The 18,459-nt window shown below is 40.0% G+C and overlaps 1 protein-coding gene across 1 annotated transcript in view; it reads right to left on the bottom strand.

Annotated features, from left to right (window-relative positions):
* Positions 1 to 17,759, bottom strand: part of ADAMTS19 (ADAM metallopeptidase with thrombospondin type 1 motif 19) — a 137,967-nt gene extending 120,208 nt beyond the window's left edge. The window contains 3 exon segments of the mRNA XM_039567410.1: positions 15,762 to 16,372; positions 17,330 to 17,357; positions 17,359 to 17,759. Coding sequence (XP_039423344.1) covers positions 15,762 to 16,372; positions 17,330 to 17,357; positions 17,359 to 17,415 — 696 coding nt within the window. The 5' untranslated portion in view covers positions 17,416 to 17,759.
* Positions 17,760 to 18,459: the final 700 nt, after the last annotated feature.

The raw sequence follows: 18,459 nt of genomic DNA, 5'->3' as shown, positions 1-18,459 counted from the left end.
ACATAGAATCATAGAATCACACTTGTCTGTGATGTTTTACTAAGTCATTAATCAGTTGTCCTGATCTCTAAATTCTAGTCCAATTCTATTATGTAGTTTTATTCTGTCTTTGCTTTAAGTTTTGAAATCTCGTCTTGTTCTATCATCAACTTGCAATCTAAATTTTGCCAAGATACTTATGTATTCTTAACTAGCATTCAGTTTGGGGATTGTATGTGTATACACAAAATACTAAAAATCTGAGCTATTCAAAACCAGTGGCTATATTTTAAAAATTTGATAGAAATCACCATTTAAAGTCTACTTTTCAATTGCAACATCTACAAAACAAAGAACTGCAGTTGCATGGTAACATGCAAAAATACTTGAAAAATACTTGACAGAAGCAGAAATACTCTAAATGGTTTTTTTTTCTTGTTACCATGTACCATTTACAGCTAAAATTACTGTGTAAATAAATGTATTTTTTTACTAAGTTGCAGATATCAAGATTCTAGATACGCAGCTATAGAATAGTTTTAGGTCTACTAATCTATCAAGTGTTTAGGTTCTACAGCCTTTCAAAGAGGAGGGAAAGGAAAGGGGAGAGACACTACAAAATATAGAGATGGTCTAGAAATTTGGTGGTCTAGAAATTTGCAGTACATGAACTTCCATTTTCCTTTCACCAAAACAGTTTCATGTTCACTCAATAAAAGTATTCCACAATTACATCTTTAAAATCATAAATCCAAAATTATTAATACTTTAAGGTTCATACTTAGATACTACAAACTAAGAATTGCCCACTTAGCACAGGCATGTTCTTATTTCTTTTCTTTATGCAGCATTCTGGAAGTTTATGAGGTACAGAAAGCCTACTACTCCCAGCACAGGTAACTTAATTTATAAAATTTTAAAACCAAATTAGGATTTCTGATCCAAGTGCTACAAGGTATTGTTGAAATGAAATTCAATGTATGTGACGGTCAATTTAAAACCTATTTTCAAGACACACAGGATTAATGACACACTGAAAATACCCTTGATTTTTAAACTAATTAAATTGAAAAACTATTTTATTCATTTACTACAGGCAATTATACAAGTATTGACTAATATGATTAAGGAAAGAGACAGCTATTGGCAAATCAGACTTCATCAGTGGTGCAGCTACTTAATGTTCAGAATATCCATAACTGCACTCAAGGCACACTTTGTAATCCTTAAGAAAACAAGCACAACACTTTCATCCTTAGATGCCCAAACAAGGCAACCATGACTATGTCACAAAAGACATCGGCATATGTAATGTGCCAACCCATTACATAATTTTTTTTTTTTTAATCTCTTTCTGATCATCTCTCCCTTCACTCAGTAGCTCCTACCCTTTATCTTAGAAGGCTGAACTGATCAGTAAAACTAACTAGATCTTGGAATTATTCCTCTCTCTCAAGTAGTTTGTCTTCTATTACAGAAGAAACAGAAGCTCCAAGGAAGGGCTGGAAAGCCTTAAAGGCTGACTATTTAGTCCAATAACATAAGATGAATTACCAAAATCATAGAATGATTTGGGTTGGTGTTGTGGCTGGTGAACATACATTACAAGGGACAGAGAGTTTTCAGTAAGACAAGACCCTAGTAACACAAGAACCATTTATGTTAGGGCAACCAAAAAACCTTCTCCCAGGATGTTTGTCTGTTCTGTTAATCTATCCCAGTTTGGATTCCCCGGTTGGCTGTTGGCCTCTACCCCTCGTCACTCCCCCAGAGTTCCCCATTGGTCCCTGTTCCCTAGTCCTGCCTTTTCCCCGGCCCCGGATAAAACTGTGAGCTTCAGGATCATGTTCATATTTGCTGCTGCACCCTTTGACAGTGTAGCAGGAATAAATGCTCCGGCCAGAACACACGCAAACGCCCTTCTCGACTCTTTGCTACCGACTATAGTACTGAACCCATCCGTGCTTCTGTGCGTGCACATGGGACCCCACGGAGCCGAGCAGGGACAGTATTAGGTTGGGAAGGACTTTAAAGAGCATCTCATTCCAACTCCCATCATGGGCAGGGACACCTTCCACTGGACCGGGCTGCTCAAAGCCCATCTAGGCTGGCCTTCAACACTGCCAGGAATGGGGCATCCACGACTTCCCTGGGCAACCTGTTCCAGCACCTTACCACCTTCTGAGCAAAGAGTTTCTTCCTAATTTCTAATCTAAATCTACCCTTTTTCAGTTCTTAAGGCATTTCCCTTATCCTGTCACTCTAAGCCCTTGCGAAAAGTCCCTCTCCAGCTCTTTTGTAGGCCTACAATTAGATCAGAAGCAACTTTCTCAATTATAGAATGTTAAAAGGGAAGACAAATGAGGCTGTTGTTATGGCCGTGATGACAAACCTCAATCAGCTCTGGCCAATATATGCTTAATAAAACAAGATACAGTATTCCATCCTAGCTGGCTAAACACTAATACTCAGATCTGACTTCATACCGATTTGGATCAATGATAGTGCTTTGATAGTAAAGTTTTTACATAATTAAGATTCTGAATTTATGCTATGTAGCAAAATCCATTGCCTATAGCTTTATGCTACAAAATTAATTTATTTAAAAATAACAAGTAATGAATGGAGCTAGAGCTACTAAGACAACTAGAAGGCAATGTCTGTGCAAAAATAAAAAACTGGCCACCTAACTTATTCCCCTTCACTTATATTAAAAAATTACTATTACTGTCTCAGAAATAATTAAAATTCTATTAAAAGAACATAAAAAATTTCTATACTCACAGCTCTAAATGATCATCTACAGACAGAAACATTTTTTTTTAAGAAAGTTCTTTCAGTGGTCTCCCAGCATTTTGGTTTTCAGGTTTCATATTTTGATCTGTCCTTATGAGGGGTACAGAATTAGTTTTTCATTTTTCTCAGTTCTCATTTTCATGTAGGCATATGTTCCAAGAAGCTGGAAGTAATAAAAGGGCCATGTCTTCAGTTTGGTTCATTAAGAACACAATGATCAGAGCTGACTGTGGTTGAAGCACAGTTTCCACATGAATGAAAAAAACTAACCACCATTACAAAAGAAAGCATTAACCAACTATCAAGGCTGCTAAACCTGAGGAAAAAAAACAAAAAATATCAAATGCTTGCATACTAGGGACAAAGATCTGCATTTTGTCCCCTGTACAATCCTGTATTAAATATAAATTTTATGTGGTTGCATGACTTCAACTCCATTGTTGGTGCATGCACCAACTGACGCATAAAAGGGCTTCCTGTCTGTTGCCTGAAATGTTCTGAAAAGCCTTACTTTATTTTGCTTCAAAAGTATGCTGGAGCAATATGTTCAACCAACCACAGACGACTAATATAGGCCAATAAAATAAAACTACAATCAAAATGAAAAATCAAAATAGAATTATATTTTAACAAGCCTGGCACAGCCCTTTACTTGCAGAATTCAAAAAAAATCGATTTTTAAAACAGCCACCTAACCTGTAGATTGTGTCTATCATTTTGTCCTAACTAAGTCATGATATTAACAATCGTTTGGTTTTGTTCATCAAGTAAATGCTATATAAAGTGGAACACAACCACTGACTTACTGTTAAAAAAAAAATAAAATTCACAAACCCAGCCATAACTCCTTTCCAGAATAAATACAAGAGTTTCTATAAAGTGAGCCAGGATTTAAAAAACTTTATTCCATAAAACTTAAGTTAAAAATTCTTTACAATAAGCTGGTTTAGTGATATTTCAGATCACTTATTTCACAGCAATGTTTCAGTCGTTATTAATACTGCCTAAGAAAGTCTCTCTGCGCAGCTAAGCGTGACTAGTTACAGAAAAAACAACATCTATGGAAACATACCACCTCAGGAAAAAATCCTTGCAATTAAAGACTCAATGCTCATAAAGACGTTTCTTTAGAACATTTTGGTGTAATATGAGTAACTTCAGCAATTCTTGTGGTAAGACTAAAAACCTCTCTTTTGGAATATGAATCAAAGTGCTGTACCTTTAGCTAATGAAACAGCATTAAAGCCATTTCTTTAGTGCAAGCCTGGATTTTATACCATCAGAATCTGAAATGGTACTTTATGGAGGAAATAATATAATAATACACAAAGGAGGAGCACTAAGCATTCTACACCTAGTCCCATGCAGGAGGTTAAACAGAAAATATCAACAACTGTGCAAGTAATCTCCATCAGATAAAACACCTAGACTAGTACCAAGAAGGCCAATACAAGGGATCCAAGCTTAAATTGATTCATCCATGTAAAATACTTAAATAGTGCATACCAATGAGTTACCATTGTTCAAACCCATGTGCTTTCATTGTAGCCACAGAAGGATATGGCAGAGTTCCAAAACACACCCATGATTGTCCATAGAGAAATTTAATCGCTGCTAATCCTTATTGAAATATCTATCCACGACTCCATTATCTTGGTTTCTTTCTGACAGAGAGGCTGATTTGCTCCGATTATTACTATTATTAAACATTATTTAATTCAAGGCAACACTCCATGAAACTCAGTTTCATTCAAATTTGCAATTTGCCAAAACTACTAACTGTGGAAAACAGTAATTCAAGAAAGGAAAGTAAAATATATTTATAGGTATAGAACTACAACAAATAAAGTTAGTCCTTCTATAAAATAAAGTTATGCTTAGGCTTTTTTATATCTGTCTAGAATTACATTAATCCAAAACAGTCAGCTTTAAGAGAAATAAACAAAACTCTTACAACATTGTTTTAAAAAGTTAAAAATATATAGCAGTGATATTCTTCTATGACTCCTAACTGAAATTCAGGGGTTTTTTTCCAAACTATACATAGTATTTTGCTTTCAACTTCTAAACCTAGATCCTCCTTTCTTTTTTTGAGGGAAAAAAAATCAATTTACCTTTTCTTGCACAAAGCAACTAAAGCTCTCCTACCCTCAGGAAAGAAGGTACAGTATCTAATTATTTTTCAAGAACTATTATTTAAACTAGAAGAATAAATATTTGGATTAAGGTTTTTTTCCTTTTAAGTTAGAGAGTTTGATTTTATGTGCAAAAGAACACAAATGGTGATCAGAATCGAGTTTTGACATTAGCATCTTGAACCAAGTACCATTAGTCTTGATTGGTCACTTTTAAGCAAAGTTGGTTAAATGAAATAAGCAAAGGATTTATTATGCAACATGAAATACAAAGGAAAGCAATTATTTCCTTCCATTATTTCCAATGCAAATGATTTAGTATTGAACGAAAAAAAAAAAACAACCCTGAAGAGACATCCAAGAAATGTGTTGTTATTACTGTGCTTCCTTAGATAGGTTACTACAGAAGAAAACTAAGCTTTTTACATGCCTAATTACATCCATTTTACTCTATAAGCCCTCTTCTTCTTTAAACTCCCTCACTACCCTCATGTGTTTCTAAATAAATATTTGAGGTGAGGTCCACTGATGTCACAAAGAGACGAAAGAGATTGGCAATCTCTTACGTAGGCATAAAATCACTTAAGCAACTTCCTGTCTCCTACCTTACAACAAGATTGTCAGTTCTCAGGAGGTTTCAAAAGTTGTGCAAATTAGAAGAGTTTCACACACAATTTACAACAGAAACAGATACAGACAGCTTCATGCTTAAATGTATTTTTCAGAATTAAGACCACAATTAAATATTAAGAGAAAATGTGTCCCTTATGATGTCCCTTTTATTTCCTGTCTCCCAGTTTCAGAAGAAGACCAAAGCACTTCATACGTGCCTTGAAGAACAGTTACATCTGAGTTTTCAGGGTTATAATCCAATTGCCAGGCTAATCTGACAAAAACAAAAAAAAAAACCAAAACCAAACAAAAAACCAAGCAAACTAACAAACAACTAACAACAAAAACAAAACAAACAAGCAAAATTAAAAAAAAAAAGAAAGAAAAAAGAAGAGCACTCCAAATTTTAAGCACATCTGAAGCACAGTTTAACATTCTATACAAAAGACGGCATTACTATAATGGCTGTAGCCATCACTCGGGCACTTCTCCCACCCAGCATACCCTGAAGCCCAGAGGGACGTAACAGGACATTTACTTTGTACTGAAACATAAGAAGTTGTCCTCAGCTGAATTAACATCTTGTGCAGAAATAGCTGTATTTTCCTTAACTTACTGCTATCTAAATAAGCTTGACCTGACTTGACCCAGTTAAACTTCTGACATCTAATGAGAACTTAAGGTAGCACAGCTGAGATCATAAAACAAGCATATGCAATTGTTGGAAGATAATCACACAGAAACTAAATCACTTCACAAGTCAGTTTTGGGCACATTTCTACATTTTTGGATGCAAAACTCATTCAGAAAATAATTCTGACTGAAGTACTGGTAGACCCAAGAAAAACATTCAACAGCACCGGCTTCCAAAAAAATTTTACTTCTATTCACTTACGTGCAGATGTATGTATTACTAGCAGCTAATGTTAGGAGATTGATTTCTCATTCTAAATCAACTGTTCTAAAATTAACACTTGAAATATTCTTCATTCTTTCACTCCCAAATAATACTTATTGCTTATTTATGATGGCATATGAGAAGCAATAAAAATAAACAAGAAGACCAGATTGTCCAGGCAATGACATGTAAACAACAAAAAGTTAACTGAACTGTTAATGCACTGCAGATGCACATCTGATCTTAAAACTATTATGTTTTGGGCTATTGGTTTATAAAAATTTGACCAACTACTGCCTGGATATGCAATATAACACACATGTTCATGCACATGGCTCAGTGTAGTTCACACTACTTCCACTACATTGTTGATTCTGCAAGGAGAAACCAACCATGCTATATCCCTGAAGTCACCCGAGAGATCTGTGTAAACCAAGGAAAGACACACACTCCACAGAAAAACTTCTGCAAACACCTCACTCTGCCACAAATCCAAATGGCTTTGTCTCACTCCCATTTTTGAGGTATGATCACCATTTGAATACTACTTCTACACAACCCTTGGCTTTCACAGACTCCTCCTTGAATATTCTCACTTAACATCAATCTCACAGCTCTCGCACCTAATGCTTTCTATTGGTTTTTTCCCTATTTCCCAGCTCCCCCTATTTTTATGTTATTTAGCATGGAGACCATGGATGTTGCTCCTTTCTGCCTCCACCCCGTCACAATTCATCATTAACAACCACAATAATATCCACTCCTGCAAGAAAACATTTTAAAAAGAAAAAGAACAGTCCTTTTAACGTAATATTACAAGGGTTGCGACATGGAGAACATTTGGTTCTTTTAAAAATCCTGGTTCATTTGCTAGAGAAGAAACAATTGGCACATACATGAGATATATAAGCCAGGGATACATGTTCTGAAGAAAATGTTGGTTTCATTAACAGCAGTTGTAGCTGGGAGACACTCAGTGCTCTGCCTTTTCTTTTTAAAGCAGTTAACTTCAAATTAGGAGGCCAGAACTTCACTAATTTACTAATTTAATTAATGGAATTACCCAGTTTTTCTGATTTGCCACCTCACTTCTCTATCTTGAAAAATAACCTTGACAATTTTATACGTTAATTACAATGGGTAGAGATCTGAGATGATGCACAGCAATCTCAATTTTTTTTCAAATAAAGCCACTCTGGAGATAGTGTATTTCTCATTTCTGATTATCACTCAGAAATATATTTCAAAGGAAGTATTTTTACTGAAACTAAGCACTTTAGGAAGAAAGCAGGCTATTATAAGCAGGATTAGAATCACAAATCAAAGCTGTCTCAGGATTGAGCGACTGCACGATTGTAGGATAGCTCTTAGAAGAAGGAATCATTACCACATGGTCTGAGGCATTGTGGCCCAAAATCTCACATACCATGCCACAGCGTTTAATATTAAAGGAAACAGAGATTGTTATAGTTTAAAGGTAGTCTTGGCCTAAGTCAAACCTGATTTTCTAAACCTTTCAGCTTTACATTAATGTTAGTGTTCTCTGTTTAAAAGACATATCCTTCTTATGAATTAGGAAGAGTTCACAGATACACAAAACAAAAATCTGAACAAAAGATATTTCATCAGAAAGATAAAGAAAAATAGCAACAGACTGCAGCATCAGAACCCCAGCAGGAAAACAGAAACAAAGAGAGTTCATTCCTTTATCTTTAAGCAGATCTTTGTTGGTTTATGGCACTTAATGACAGTAATCGAACTTTTAAAGGGAAGCCATCTCCAGTACTCCTTTCCTTTATTAAAAAGAAAGAAAAGAAAAAACCAAACCAAAACAAAACAAACCCCACCCCACAACCTAGATTTAACAGTTTTGTTTGTAACTAACTCACTGTTCAGCTAGTTTGTTAATAGCATTAATAGTGTTTTGCTAGTTATTCAGCTGGCCACAGTCACTCCCTCCATTTTAATTTTCTTGGGCTTCTCTACTTTGTGTTGAGTTCTGCTTCATTACATTTTCAATGTGATATTTTAATAAAGGGATTTGAATATAACAGAAACACTACAATTACAGCAGCTAAGCTTTAGCTGGAGGCAAAAATGTGGCAGATGTGCCTCTGCCTAAGCATGCCAAAGTAACCTCATGTAAACAACTTTTTTTGTCCTGTTGGAAACCAGACTTCCTACGGATCTGGCTGCCCTCCTCTTTCCCACCTTCCACTGTCCTGTAAATCCAGGAGGAACAATCCAAATGAGTTTCAACACAGACAGTGAAAGAATGCATTCCTCCAGGAGCACTACCTCTTTTCATTCATTCTCCAACTAATTTTTTGTCCAATGCTTTGTTTTCCCAGGAATGCTTGGGGTTTTTTCTGAGGAAAAAAGACTCAAAACACTTTGATAACAGAACAAACCTGCTTTCTGTTCTAACATTTCCACTCATCTCCTACCTCACTCATCTATTTATACTGATAAGAAATTTTATATTACCCATTTAAAGGTGTTTAAAACACAAATAAGGCACACTTTAAAATCAACAAAGCAAATCTTGTTGAACCTGTGAATTCTCAGAATGGGATACTCATAGAGTATCCTCATTCACACATTTATTTCTGTCCCCGTCAGTAAAGTTTCATTTCTCTAACAAACTTGTAATGAAACAGTAGGCAGACTGCTTCTGTTTGTTCTCCCTTAAGATCCCAGGAAGCTGGGTGAATAGAAGGAGAGAGTGTGTACTTAATTTTATTCTGGCAGCCTGTAATGATAATCCTATTCAATTTTATAATCCTCCTCCTGCAATGTCAAACTTTAGCCTGTACATATCAAATGGACCATAAAGACTGCTAACAGTCTCTTTTCTTTACCCTTTTTTAAAAAAATTGTTGGTGATCTCTGTTTTCTAATGCTTACCACGAACATAAAAGAAGCTGTAATTGTCTCAAATTTCTTTTGGAAAAGCATCTGGTGTGGAAGTTACTCAATACGGATGTATAACTGCAAGGGTCACTGAGGTGGGGAGGAAGGGGCACTACATTTGGTTGACAAAAGGCTGGGTATTTAACCCATTTCAGCTTGCATGTTGGTACTGTATGATTCAGGATGTGTAATGGGGCAGTTGCATTCCGGCCTGATCGATACAAGAACTCTATGTAACTCTCAGAGCCTTACAGCAGGAGCTCACATGCTGTAACAGCACAGCTTCCCAGGGCGATGTATGAAGCCCAAATGTATGAGTTGTTCTGACCACCTCCTCCCAGAGGCGCATAAAAGCAGGGATACTCACAAAAGCAAGATTTTAGCTTGCGTGTCCACTGCACAGCAAACAGACTCATTACCCACACCACACGCAAACAGCCTATTCATTCTCAATCCATCAGATCCTATGCCAGGAAAGGAGTTGCAGCAGGTTAAGTACTGCACTGCCACTGAAAGCTGTGCAACCAAAAGGTAGAAGCTCTCCAAAACTGTTTGACCTGCCCAAAAATTCAACTATACTTGCCATATCAGGCACTGTAGGACCCCAGAGTGCAGAGAGTATTTCTCTGCCTGTTATGAAAGGTTCTACCCCCCTGGACAACACTGGTTTTGACCTTCGTCCATGGAGAAAATTGCCTACCCTCTGGGAAGAATTAGAATCTACACTGGTGTGAACTAGGTGATAGAATACTATGTAAGATTGTCAAAGGGTGAAAATTTAGAGGATTTGGGTTTGTTAATATAGTAAATAGATAAAAGCAAAAAACTTCAAAATGGAGGATTGTTGTTGTTCTCCAGACCCTCTTCTTCTACTAATCCATATTCTGCAGTAGAAGTAGTTTGGGATGATTGGATAAAGAATTCCTCAGCTCCTGTCTACGTGACTAGATGATTTATTATACATTGGTGGAAAACTAAAAATAATGTACACTTTTGGTGACCATTGGTTAATTTACCTTTAAAAAGGCTGTGTAATCTTGATAATTTGGCATTCTCCTGCATTCTCTGTTCGGTCTTCTTAATGTCTGGGTCACGTTAAGTGGCTCTATTTCTCTGATAAGACTTAATAAACAACTATCTGAAAGCAGAGAAGGCTGATGGCCCCGTTCGTCTCTCGGACTCCTGGCAAAGACTCTAAAATTCTCCCCCATCAGGGGAGGCATAATTAAGGCACGGTCAGTGTCAAGGCACTATTCTCATTGCAGGAATCACGAGGAAGTGTAACTAAGAACTATATTCACTGGGATTTTTCCCATATAAAAATGTTGAAACACTGAGGTTAAAATCCCTGTCTAGGAAGAAAGATGTCAAAACACAGATTCAGCCTTTTTTTGGGGTGAATCCTATCCCCAAAAGTGATTGTGTGCAGAATTGTAGGAAAATACAAATTTATTAATGGATTACTATTGTTCATTCCAATTTCATTCTGCTTATTCTGAGACAAGCTACGAAGTTAGACTGTCCTCAATGGACAGGTACAAAATAAAAATTCCAGTTTTCTAGAAGCTCCAGTGTCCTGAATGTAAGGGACATGTGAAATTAGAATATTATAAGAAATCTAAAATATTTTTAATCCATCATGTGTCATTCAATTACTAGTAGTTAATAACACTAATATTCAAAACCTAGTTTGTGTCAGAAGTAAAAAAAAGTCATGCATTTCCTGTAGAGGCGCTTCAGGTTTTATTCAAATCTTACTGAAGCACTTCCATTAGCCAATGAAGGCATGTAGGTTTTTCACATCCTTATTTACTTCTGTTTTATTGTAAAAGTAGAACATTGCAATCAGAAATATTAATTGAAATTCTGCTGTCCAATGACACTTGGCACATTTTGGCATGGCTCAGAACAACTGTCATCCATTCTTTTGCTTATGCTGGCAGCATTGCTTTGGATAGTGCTATGCAGGTGAAGTACTTGTCTATAAACTATCGGTCAGATTTTTTAATATGTGCTTGTTACTGGCAACGAGGCCTAATAAAAGCACCATACACTTCTGTAGAGAGAGCTGTTCCCTGGACTGGAGATACGCTGAGACTTGTTCAAACTCACATCACTGTGAAAATGCACATTACTTTTAATTGCAAATAGTATTTTACACAGATTCATCAGAACTATAAATATGCTATTGCCTGATTCACTTTCTTAACATCCAGTGAAAATCAGATGAATTTCAAAACTTCTCTCCAGTAGATTAACCCAAATGTCAATGTTGTCTTCTCAGGTAGAGCTCCAGAGATGTTCTGTTAGACAACCTGCTAAGAAGCTGAGATGAACAGCACAGCGGTAAGAAGCTGCATTGTTCTGTCCGTCCTCTCTGTCTTTGCTCCTGTTTGCACTTCCTGAAAGTCTAAACATACCCCATTGCTTTAGAAATAAAAAAAGCATTCAAATCCTTTCTCTGCCTAAACAGAAATAGCTGTTCTCTATTTATTGCAAACTGTTTCAGCTGAAATAAGAAGAAACATTGGGGAAACGCATGCCTGTCAGTATACAGCCATAGAGTACTAGCTAAGGAATTAATTACTGAGAAAAAATTGTAGTAAAACCTCTCTTTTTGAAATGAAATGAGTAGGGGATAAAGCACACATCTGCCATGTATACAGCACTCTGTGGGAAAAGCAGTGAGACTACTTCAATTTCATTCTAGCAGTAGATAAAGAACCAGTAGTCTGATTTCTTAAGTCCACAGTAAATTTCTCCTACATCATGCTATAAAAAGAATTACCACATACATATATGTATTACCAGCCACAAATAACCTTTGACACAACTTTTTTCTTATTTCAAATATTATGGCAGAACACAAGCAAACAGAAGAAAAAAGCATTTAAATAATTAATGGTCCAGCTCTGCAATTCATCAGTTTCAGAACAGTCTCACTGGCATCAGCAGAACTGTTTACATCCTGGTATTTGGCTAACCATGAACAAAAAGCAGACAGTCGGCATACAGATGGGAGAATCCTTGGAAACCTCTCCTTTTTCCCAGAGCACCAGTGCAGAATCCCAAAATGTACTCAGAGTAAGTCCCACTGAGATTCAAAGAGATGTAAGCATCCACAAGTGTTTTACCAAGGAGCTGGAGAGGACTGTCACCATTGATCATGTGAGCTCTGAGATTGCACCAAAGTCACCATGATGAAGTTTCTAGATAGTCTATGCCTATCTCCAACCTTTAGATTCATTAGAAAATAACCACTGAGTTATGTTTCCTTCATTTGCCAGGCAAGTGGCTGGATGAAGACCACACCCGCAGTCAGAATTTGGTTAGTAATTACCTAGGAGTACAGCTTTCATTTCTCATTTGTGTTTTTGCATTACTTTCATGGTATGTTAGGAGTCCCATTATTATCACCCCTCCATACTGGTTCTTGGCAAGCAGCTTAAGAAAAAACACACTACTGAAGCTCTCAAAAACTGTGAAATAATATGGGGAAGCTTTAATGTTGTGCTGTATGTTAGATGCTTTACACAAGTACAACCATTGAAATATTAAAAAAGCATCTAAATTTCAGCTTCAGAGGGATAAGGCCCCTAACATCTGCATCAATATTCTTCTGCTTTTCTCTGTATAGAAGTAGAAGTTGATTTCTACACAGACTTTTTTTTCCAATTTCCTGAATATCATTGGCATGTCAGGTCTCTGTGCCTTGAGAAGTTGGAACGGACACCAGCATTCTGTGTGGATGGTACAACAGTTTCACCTAAGGCCTCTCTTTAATTTACTGAAGATGCAGTACCTTTTGACAAAACTAGTCCTACAGCAACAGCCATACATCTGTACAGCCAGGTACGACCTTTCCCTGCATATGATGGCCAAACCACTGCACTCCTTCACCCTTCCTCCTACATGGCAAAATCACTGTTGTCCATCAGACTACACTTAATGTACTTGGTGAGCAAAGACTCACTAAAAGGCCATTTCTGAAGAGCAGAATGGTGTAATCTAAGCTGCGTATTAGCCCACATTTTACCAAAATGTATGCAGCTTACTAAACCTAGCCCAAAGTCTGCTAAGCTTTGAAATGAGTGTATATCTAAATTCATATTTTCTCTGAAATGTCTTTATATTTAAAATGAAAAAATAAATTCTAATTCCAGTAACTACAATAAAATATTTGTGGGTTCAAGTTTCAGTGTTATTTTACATCTTAAAAAAAGAAAATGTAGTTTGAAATAGTGCTTGGTCCTATTTGCAGGGCCAGGCCTAGACGAAACAGGGTGGAATATGCAACGCATGTTAGGATGTTTTTTCAATACTCTTGGAAACTCAGCAACTTATATATGTAATAGAGCCCAAGCAATGACTGAATAAAGAATGACAAATAGCTTAGGATTTGTTATGACAACTTTGACATAATAGCACTGTGCAATTTTTTTTAACTATGCCTGACACAGCAACACTCTCAGGAAAAACTGCTGCTTAACTGTTTCACCACAAACAAGACTATGCAGTTGAGGATCATGGCAACACCAGTCAACATCAACAACAGTTTCCAATTCTGAGATACACAGAATACTTTATGTTTCAGCTGCAGCTTTCTAGATGGGGAACATGATCTGGTCACATGCATGCTTAGATGGCCAAACGCTTTGGAGTAAGCTGGTACTCCTAGTAAAGTCTAACAGAATCAAATATTACTAATGGGCCTCTTAAGAAACTGGGATCTATCCAAAAAGTGAATTTCAATTTTTATAACAAATCAGAGGTGTTACAGACATGCAATGATGTACATGGCTTTTGAGCAGACATAATAAAAAGGTGATAATTACTTCCACCAATTTCTTTACTAAGATTTTCTAACCTAATTTTACCCAAACACAATGTAGAAGGAAGTAAAACTGTCAAAATAAAATGGAGCACAGAAGTCAAATGCTTTTCATGAATACAAAACTCTTTTACCTGACTGCTTTCAAACTACCATCACTTGACTTTCAGTATTTTTCTCCACAATTAATTCTACTACCATGCTTCGGAAAATCTGACAAAATATCAATAATTTGATGCCAGCCACTTAGACTTGTGTGAAACTTGGCGGCGTCACTTTGCAGGAGTGCAGGCAAATATTTTATTTGGTGTCAATCCACCATTTTCAGTTTGTGTTGATTTTTGAATAAGTTCAAACAGGCAAATGAATAAGCAGTCAAAATTTCCACATTTTACCTGGTTTCACTTCACGGCCATACAAATAAAAAGGCACATCTTCAAGAATCAACAGTGGAACAAGTTAGATGTTCAAATTCAGAAAAAAAATACAAGAAAATATCTGCCATGTGGTTATGGTGATTTACACCCCAACCCCAGGATCATGGAGGATGTTAACCCTTTCTAGCACTGTTACTCTTTGTATTCTAAATTCTGTAATGTGCTGCAGGTACATGCATTTATGATGCTACATAAGGGCCACAAATGAGAAAAACAGTAGCAATAATCAGTTCTGTTTTAGATCCTGCCAGCATTCTGTACCATCGCAGGTAAACTTTCTTTCCACACTTTCCATCAACCCACAAGTACCTTAGGACTGCAGCTCTTTGGATCATCACTGCTGTTGTCAGTGTACCCTCTTTATCTGGCAAAAATCATGATTGATGCAACAGAAATAATAGCAGGAGAAACTTGTTTTAAATAAGAGAGGTATGCCACAGAAGTGGTAACAATTTAAAAGGTCTGACTGTATTAATATTTCTGCTGAGAACACACTCATTGCATTCTTCTGTGGAGGAGTTAAAAGGAAAGAAGTCCCAAATTCAAGTAACTACAGGTACCACATGTGGGAAGCTGTGAGGTAGAGAAAAAAGGCTGAAGAGATGAAAAAAGGAATAATGAACAGGAGAAAGGAGACACTGGTAAAATACTGGTAGAAATAGGAAAGACAGAACAGTTTGAAAACTGAGATAATACAAAGGAGGAAGATAACTTTAGAATACAGGATGAGAATGAAGAGAAAATGGATTACAGATGGACTGAAGGAGAGATGATGACACAGTGAAAAGAAAGGAGAGGGAGCATGGAGATACCTAATTACAGACATCCATGGACAGCAAGATAAAATTACAGATGGAGATGAGAAAAGTTTAAGAAAGGATGGTATAAGAAGATGGAAATCCAAAACCAGAAAGGTATGTATCTGGAAATGGGATAAATAATATCACTATTGTACAGGCTAAAAGCAGAATTATGGATCTGAGAAATGTTATGAGAAGAGTATGAATAGGAAAATTGTTAAGAAGAAGGGTAGGTACAGAGGTAGGACCCAAGATAATATGGAAGAAAGAAGACCTTAAAAGAATGGGAGTGAAAAGCAACAGATGAAGCAGACTTGGATGGAGACCTGGGTGCTACTGCTGCATGCAAGGTCATCTTACCAATCCACCACAGGTACTGAAGGAGGCGAAGGAGCCCGGGTAGCGGAGGACAGCACCACTGTAGTAACAGGCTCTCTCAGGTTGCGACTGTGCAGCACTGGGTGGACTTTTGCCCTCAGCCCCGAGCCGCTCTTCCACAGCAAAGCCAGGAGCCAGGAAGCGGCTGTCCCTCTTGAGCAGCAGGTAGAGTTCCCGAGCAAAAGCTGGGATCCTCAGCAGCACTTCGTCTCCATCCTCTGCTGGAGGTGGTGGTGGGGGGGACGGTGGTGGTGGCAGCTGAGAGGCAGCACCAGACCCCTGGGGCAGGGGGGACCAGTGGTAAAACTCCTGAGACTCATACTCATCCTCCGTGTCCTCTTCCTCTGCTGCCTCCCCTACAGCCTGCACCTGCCCATCTACCGAGGAGGAGACTGAACGCACCTCTCGGGAACTGCCAGCCACTGGGCTAGGTGTGACTGGGGCGCTGAAAGTGCTGCTTCGGTTCCCACTACCGGGGTCGACGTTGCAACCCCCACCACCACCACTGCCACCGGTCGGCTCCTGCTGGCCCGGGCTCCACAGTGCAGGGAAGACGATCTCCCACTCCTCAGTCTCTTCTGAAGCATGGAGACCTGTGGGAAAGCCAGCAGATGCTTTAAATGAGTGGAGCACCGAGCAGCATCCAGTGCCTGCCAGAAACGTACCCTTTGATAACACAAGATGGTCCTTCTGACTCCTAGACCAACAAGCACACCACACAAAATACAGTGGGCTTCATTTGTCCCTTTCATCTTGTCCTTACACACAGCAGGGGTGCTAGATGGGTCTGTGCCTGTTGATGCGTCTGGAACACACCAGGGTCCTGCTGAACATTGAGAGAAAGCCGGAGCCCAAGCTGGGCAGAAGTTATGTTTGTACCAGCAGCTGGGGATGTTCTTCCTTTTGATCACCACCTCCAAGCAAGAAAAGTTGCATAAACCCTTCATCATTTAGACAAAGTAACAACTTTTTCATATAGCTAAAAAAAAATTGCTGGGGAAAACCTGCACAAATCTGAAAATTTCAACCTTCTTCTCAGCATGTTTTGTAAGAACCATTATGCCTTCCAAAGTTCAGCCAAATAAACACACACACACCATGGCTGCACATACAAGAGGCAGTTGCACGCACATGCTGTATCATGATAATTCTTCTAATGAAACTGAATTAGAATCACGAATTAGTGATGTCTGCATATCACACACACTCTACATACAACCCAAATTCCAGCATGCCAGCATTATGTTTATAAACATCTGAGTACACACTACCTCCGCTGGCCTGAGACAGGAAACGGTTTTATTTACACATTCATCTCACTCTAGGAACAGCACACCCGGCAGAGATGACAGGGCTGCCTGTGGAAATCAGGTCTCGTACAGAGGAGCGCTGCGCAGTGCACCCTCACAGCCGAGGAGCGCATTATCTGATCACCCATCGGTTACGGGGGGCGGGCGCGGTTAACAATGGCCAGGTACCGGCCACCGGCAGCCGGCGGGGCGCGGAGGCCGCCCCGGGCTCGGCCCGTCCCGCGAAAGGCGCGCACTTACCTGCGCCGAGACCGCTTGACAGCACGCCACAGCTGGTAGAACACGCAGCAGACGCGGCTCAGGCGCATCCTCCCGCCCAAAGCCATCGGCTCTGCGCCCGCGGGACGCCGGCTGGCAAGACACGCAGGGTCGTGCTGAGTCGTGCCGGGCCGAGCGGGAAGCGCCGCGGGGCACAGCCACCTGGGCACCGCGGAGAAACTGCGGGAGACCGCGACTTGCGCGTCCCGGCGGGGCGGGCGGGCAGCACCGGCGGCGCGGGATGCGCAGCGCACGGCGGGCGGGCGTGTGTGTGTGTGCGTGTCTGTGTGTGTGCGTGTCTGTGTGTGTGCGTGTCCCTGCGCGCGTGTCTCTGTGTGCGTGTGGGCGCACGCAGGCAGGAGCGCGGCCCGTGCGCGCACTCAGCGCCCGGCGGCGGGCGGGCAGCTGCGCCCCGGCGGCAGCGACCGCGTTGCCCCCGCCCGCCGCTCGCCCCCACGGGGCGGGACGCGCCGGGCCCCGTCCCGTCCGGCCCCGCCCCGCCCCGCCCGGGCGGGCACCCGCCGCGGCCCCCCTTCCTTCGCCCCGCCACAACCCCGCCGCCGGGCCGCGGGCAGGCGCCCGGGCGGGTCCGCGAGCAGCCGAGCCCCGGCCCCGGGGGACGGCGCTTCGCACCCCGGCAGCCCCTCCCGTCCGTGAGGGGCGCGCACGGCGCGCGCCCCGGCGGCAGGAAGGGCTCCCCTCATCCCTGTCGCCAGCAAGCGGAGCCTTGCGGAGGCTTTGCCTAAATTCAGGGGGCAGCAGACATTGACCACTTTTGCCTAGTTTTGTGTAATTTGATTCTAAACTCCTTTTGCCCCCACCACGCAGCTTTCCATGGAAACCCATCACTTTCCACCCCGGCCCTTGTCAGCAGAGGAATGAGTAAATGAGGAGTTGAGCAAAAAGCTTTAGCTGCACATCTAGCATCAGCATGAAATGCAGAAGCAACAGGTAAATACGTCCCTCTAAAAGTCGGATTTTGCCATAACTTCTGCTGCTTTACCTACTGTTACTGGTGTCAAAGGTGATTGCTGTGCCTAAGGGAAAACAGAGCAATTCAGTGCGGTGAGGAAAGCCATCTGTGCCATTAAGGGGAAGTTAAGAAGTTGTAA

Source organism: Corvus cornix, chromosome Z (genome assembly GCF_000738735.6).
Source record: "Corvus cornix cornix isolate S_Up_H32 chromosome Z, ASM73873v5, whole genome shotgun sequence".
Lineage (NCBI taxonomy): Eukaryota > Metazoa > Chordata > Aves > Passeriformes > Corvidae > Corvus > Corvus cornix.
Note: the sequence above shows the minus strand (reverse complement) of the source record. Positions and strands in the feature narration are given on the sequence as shown.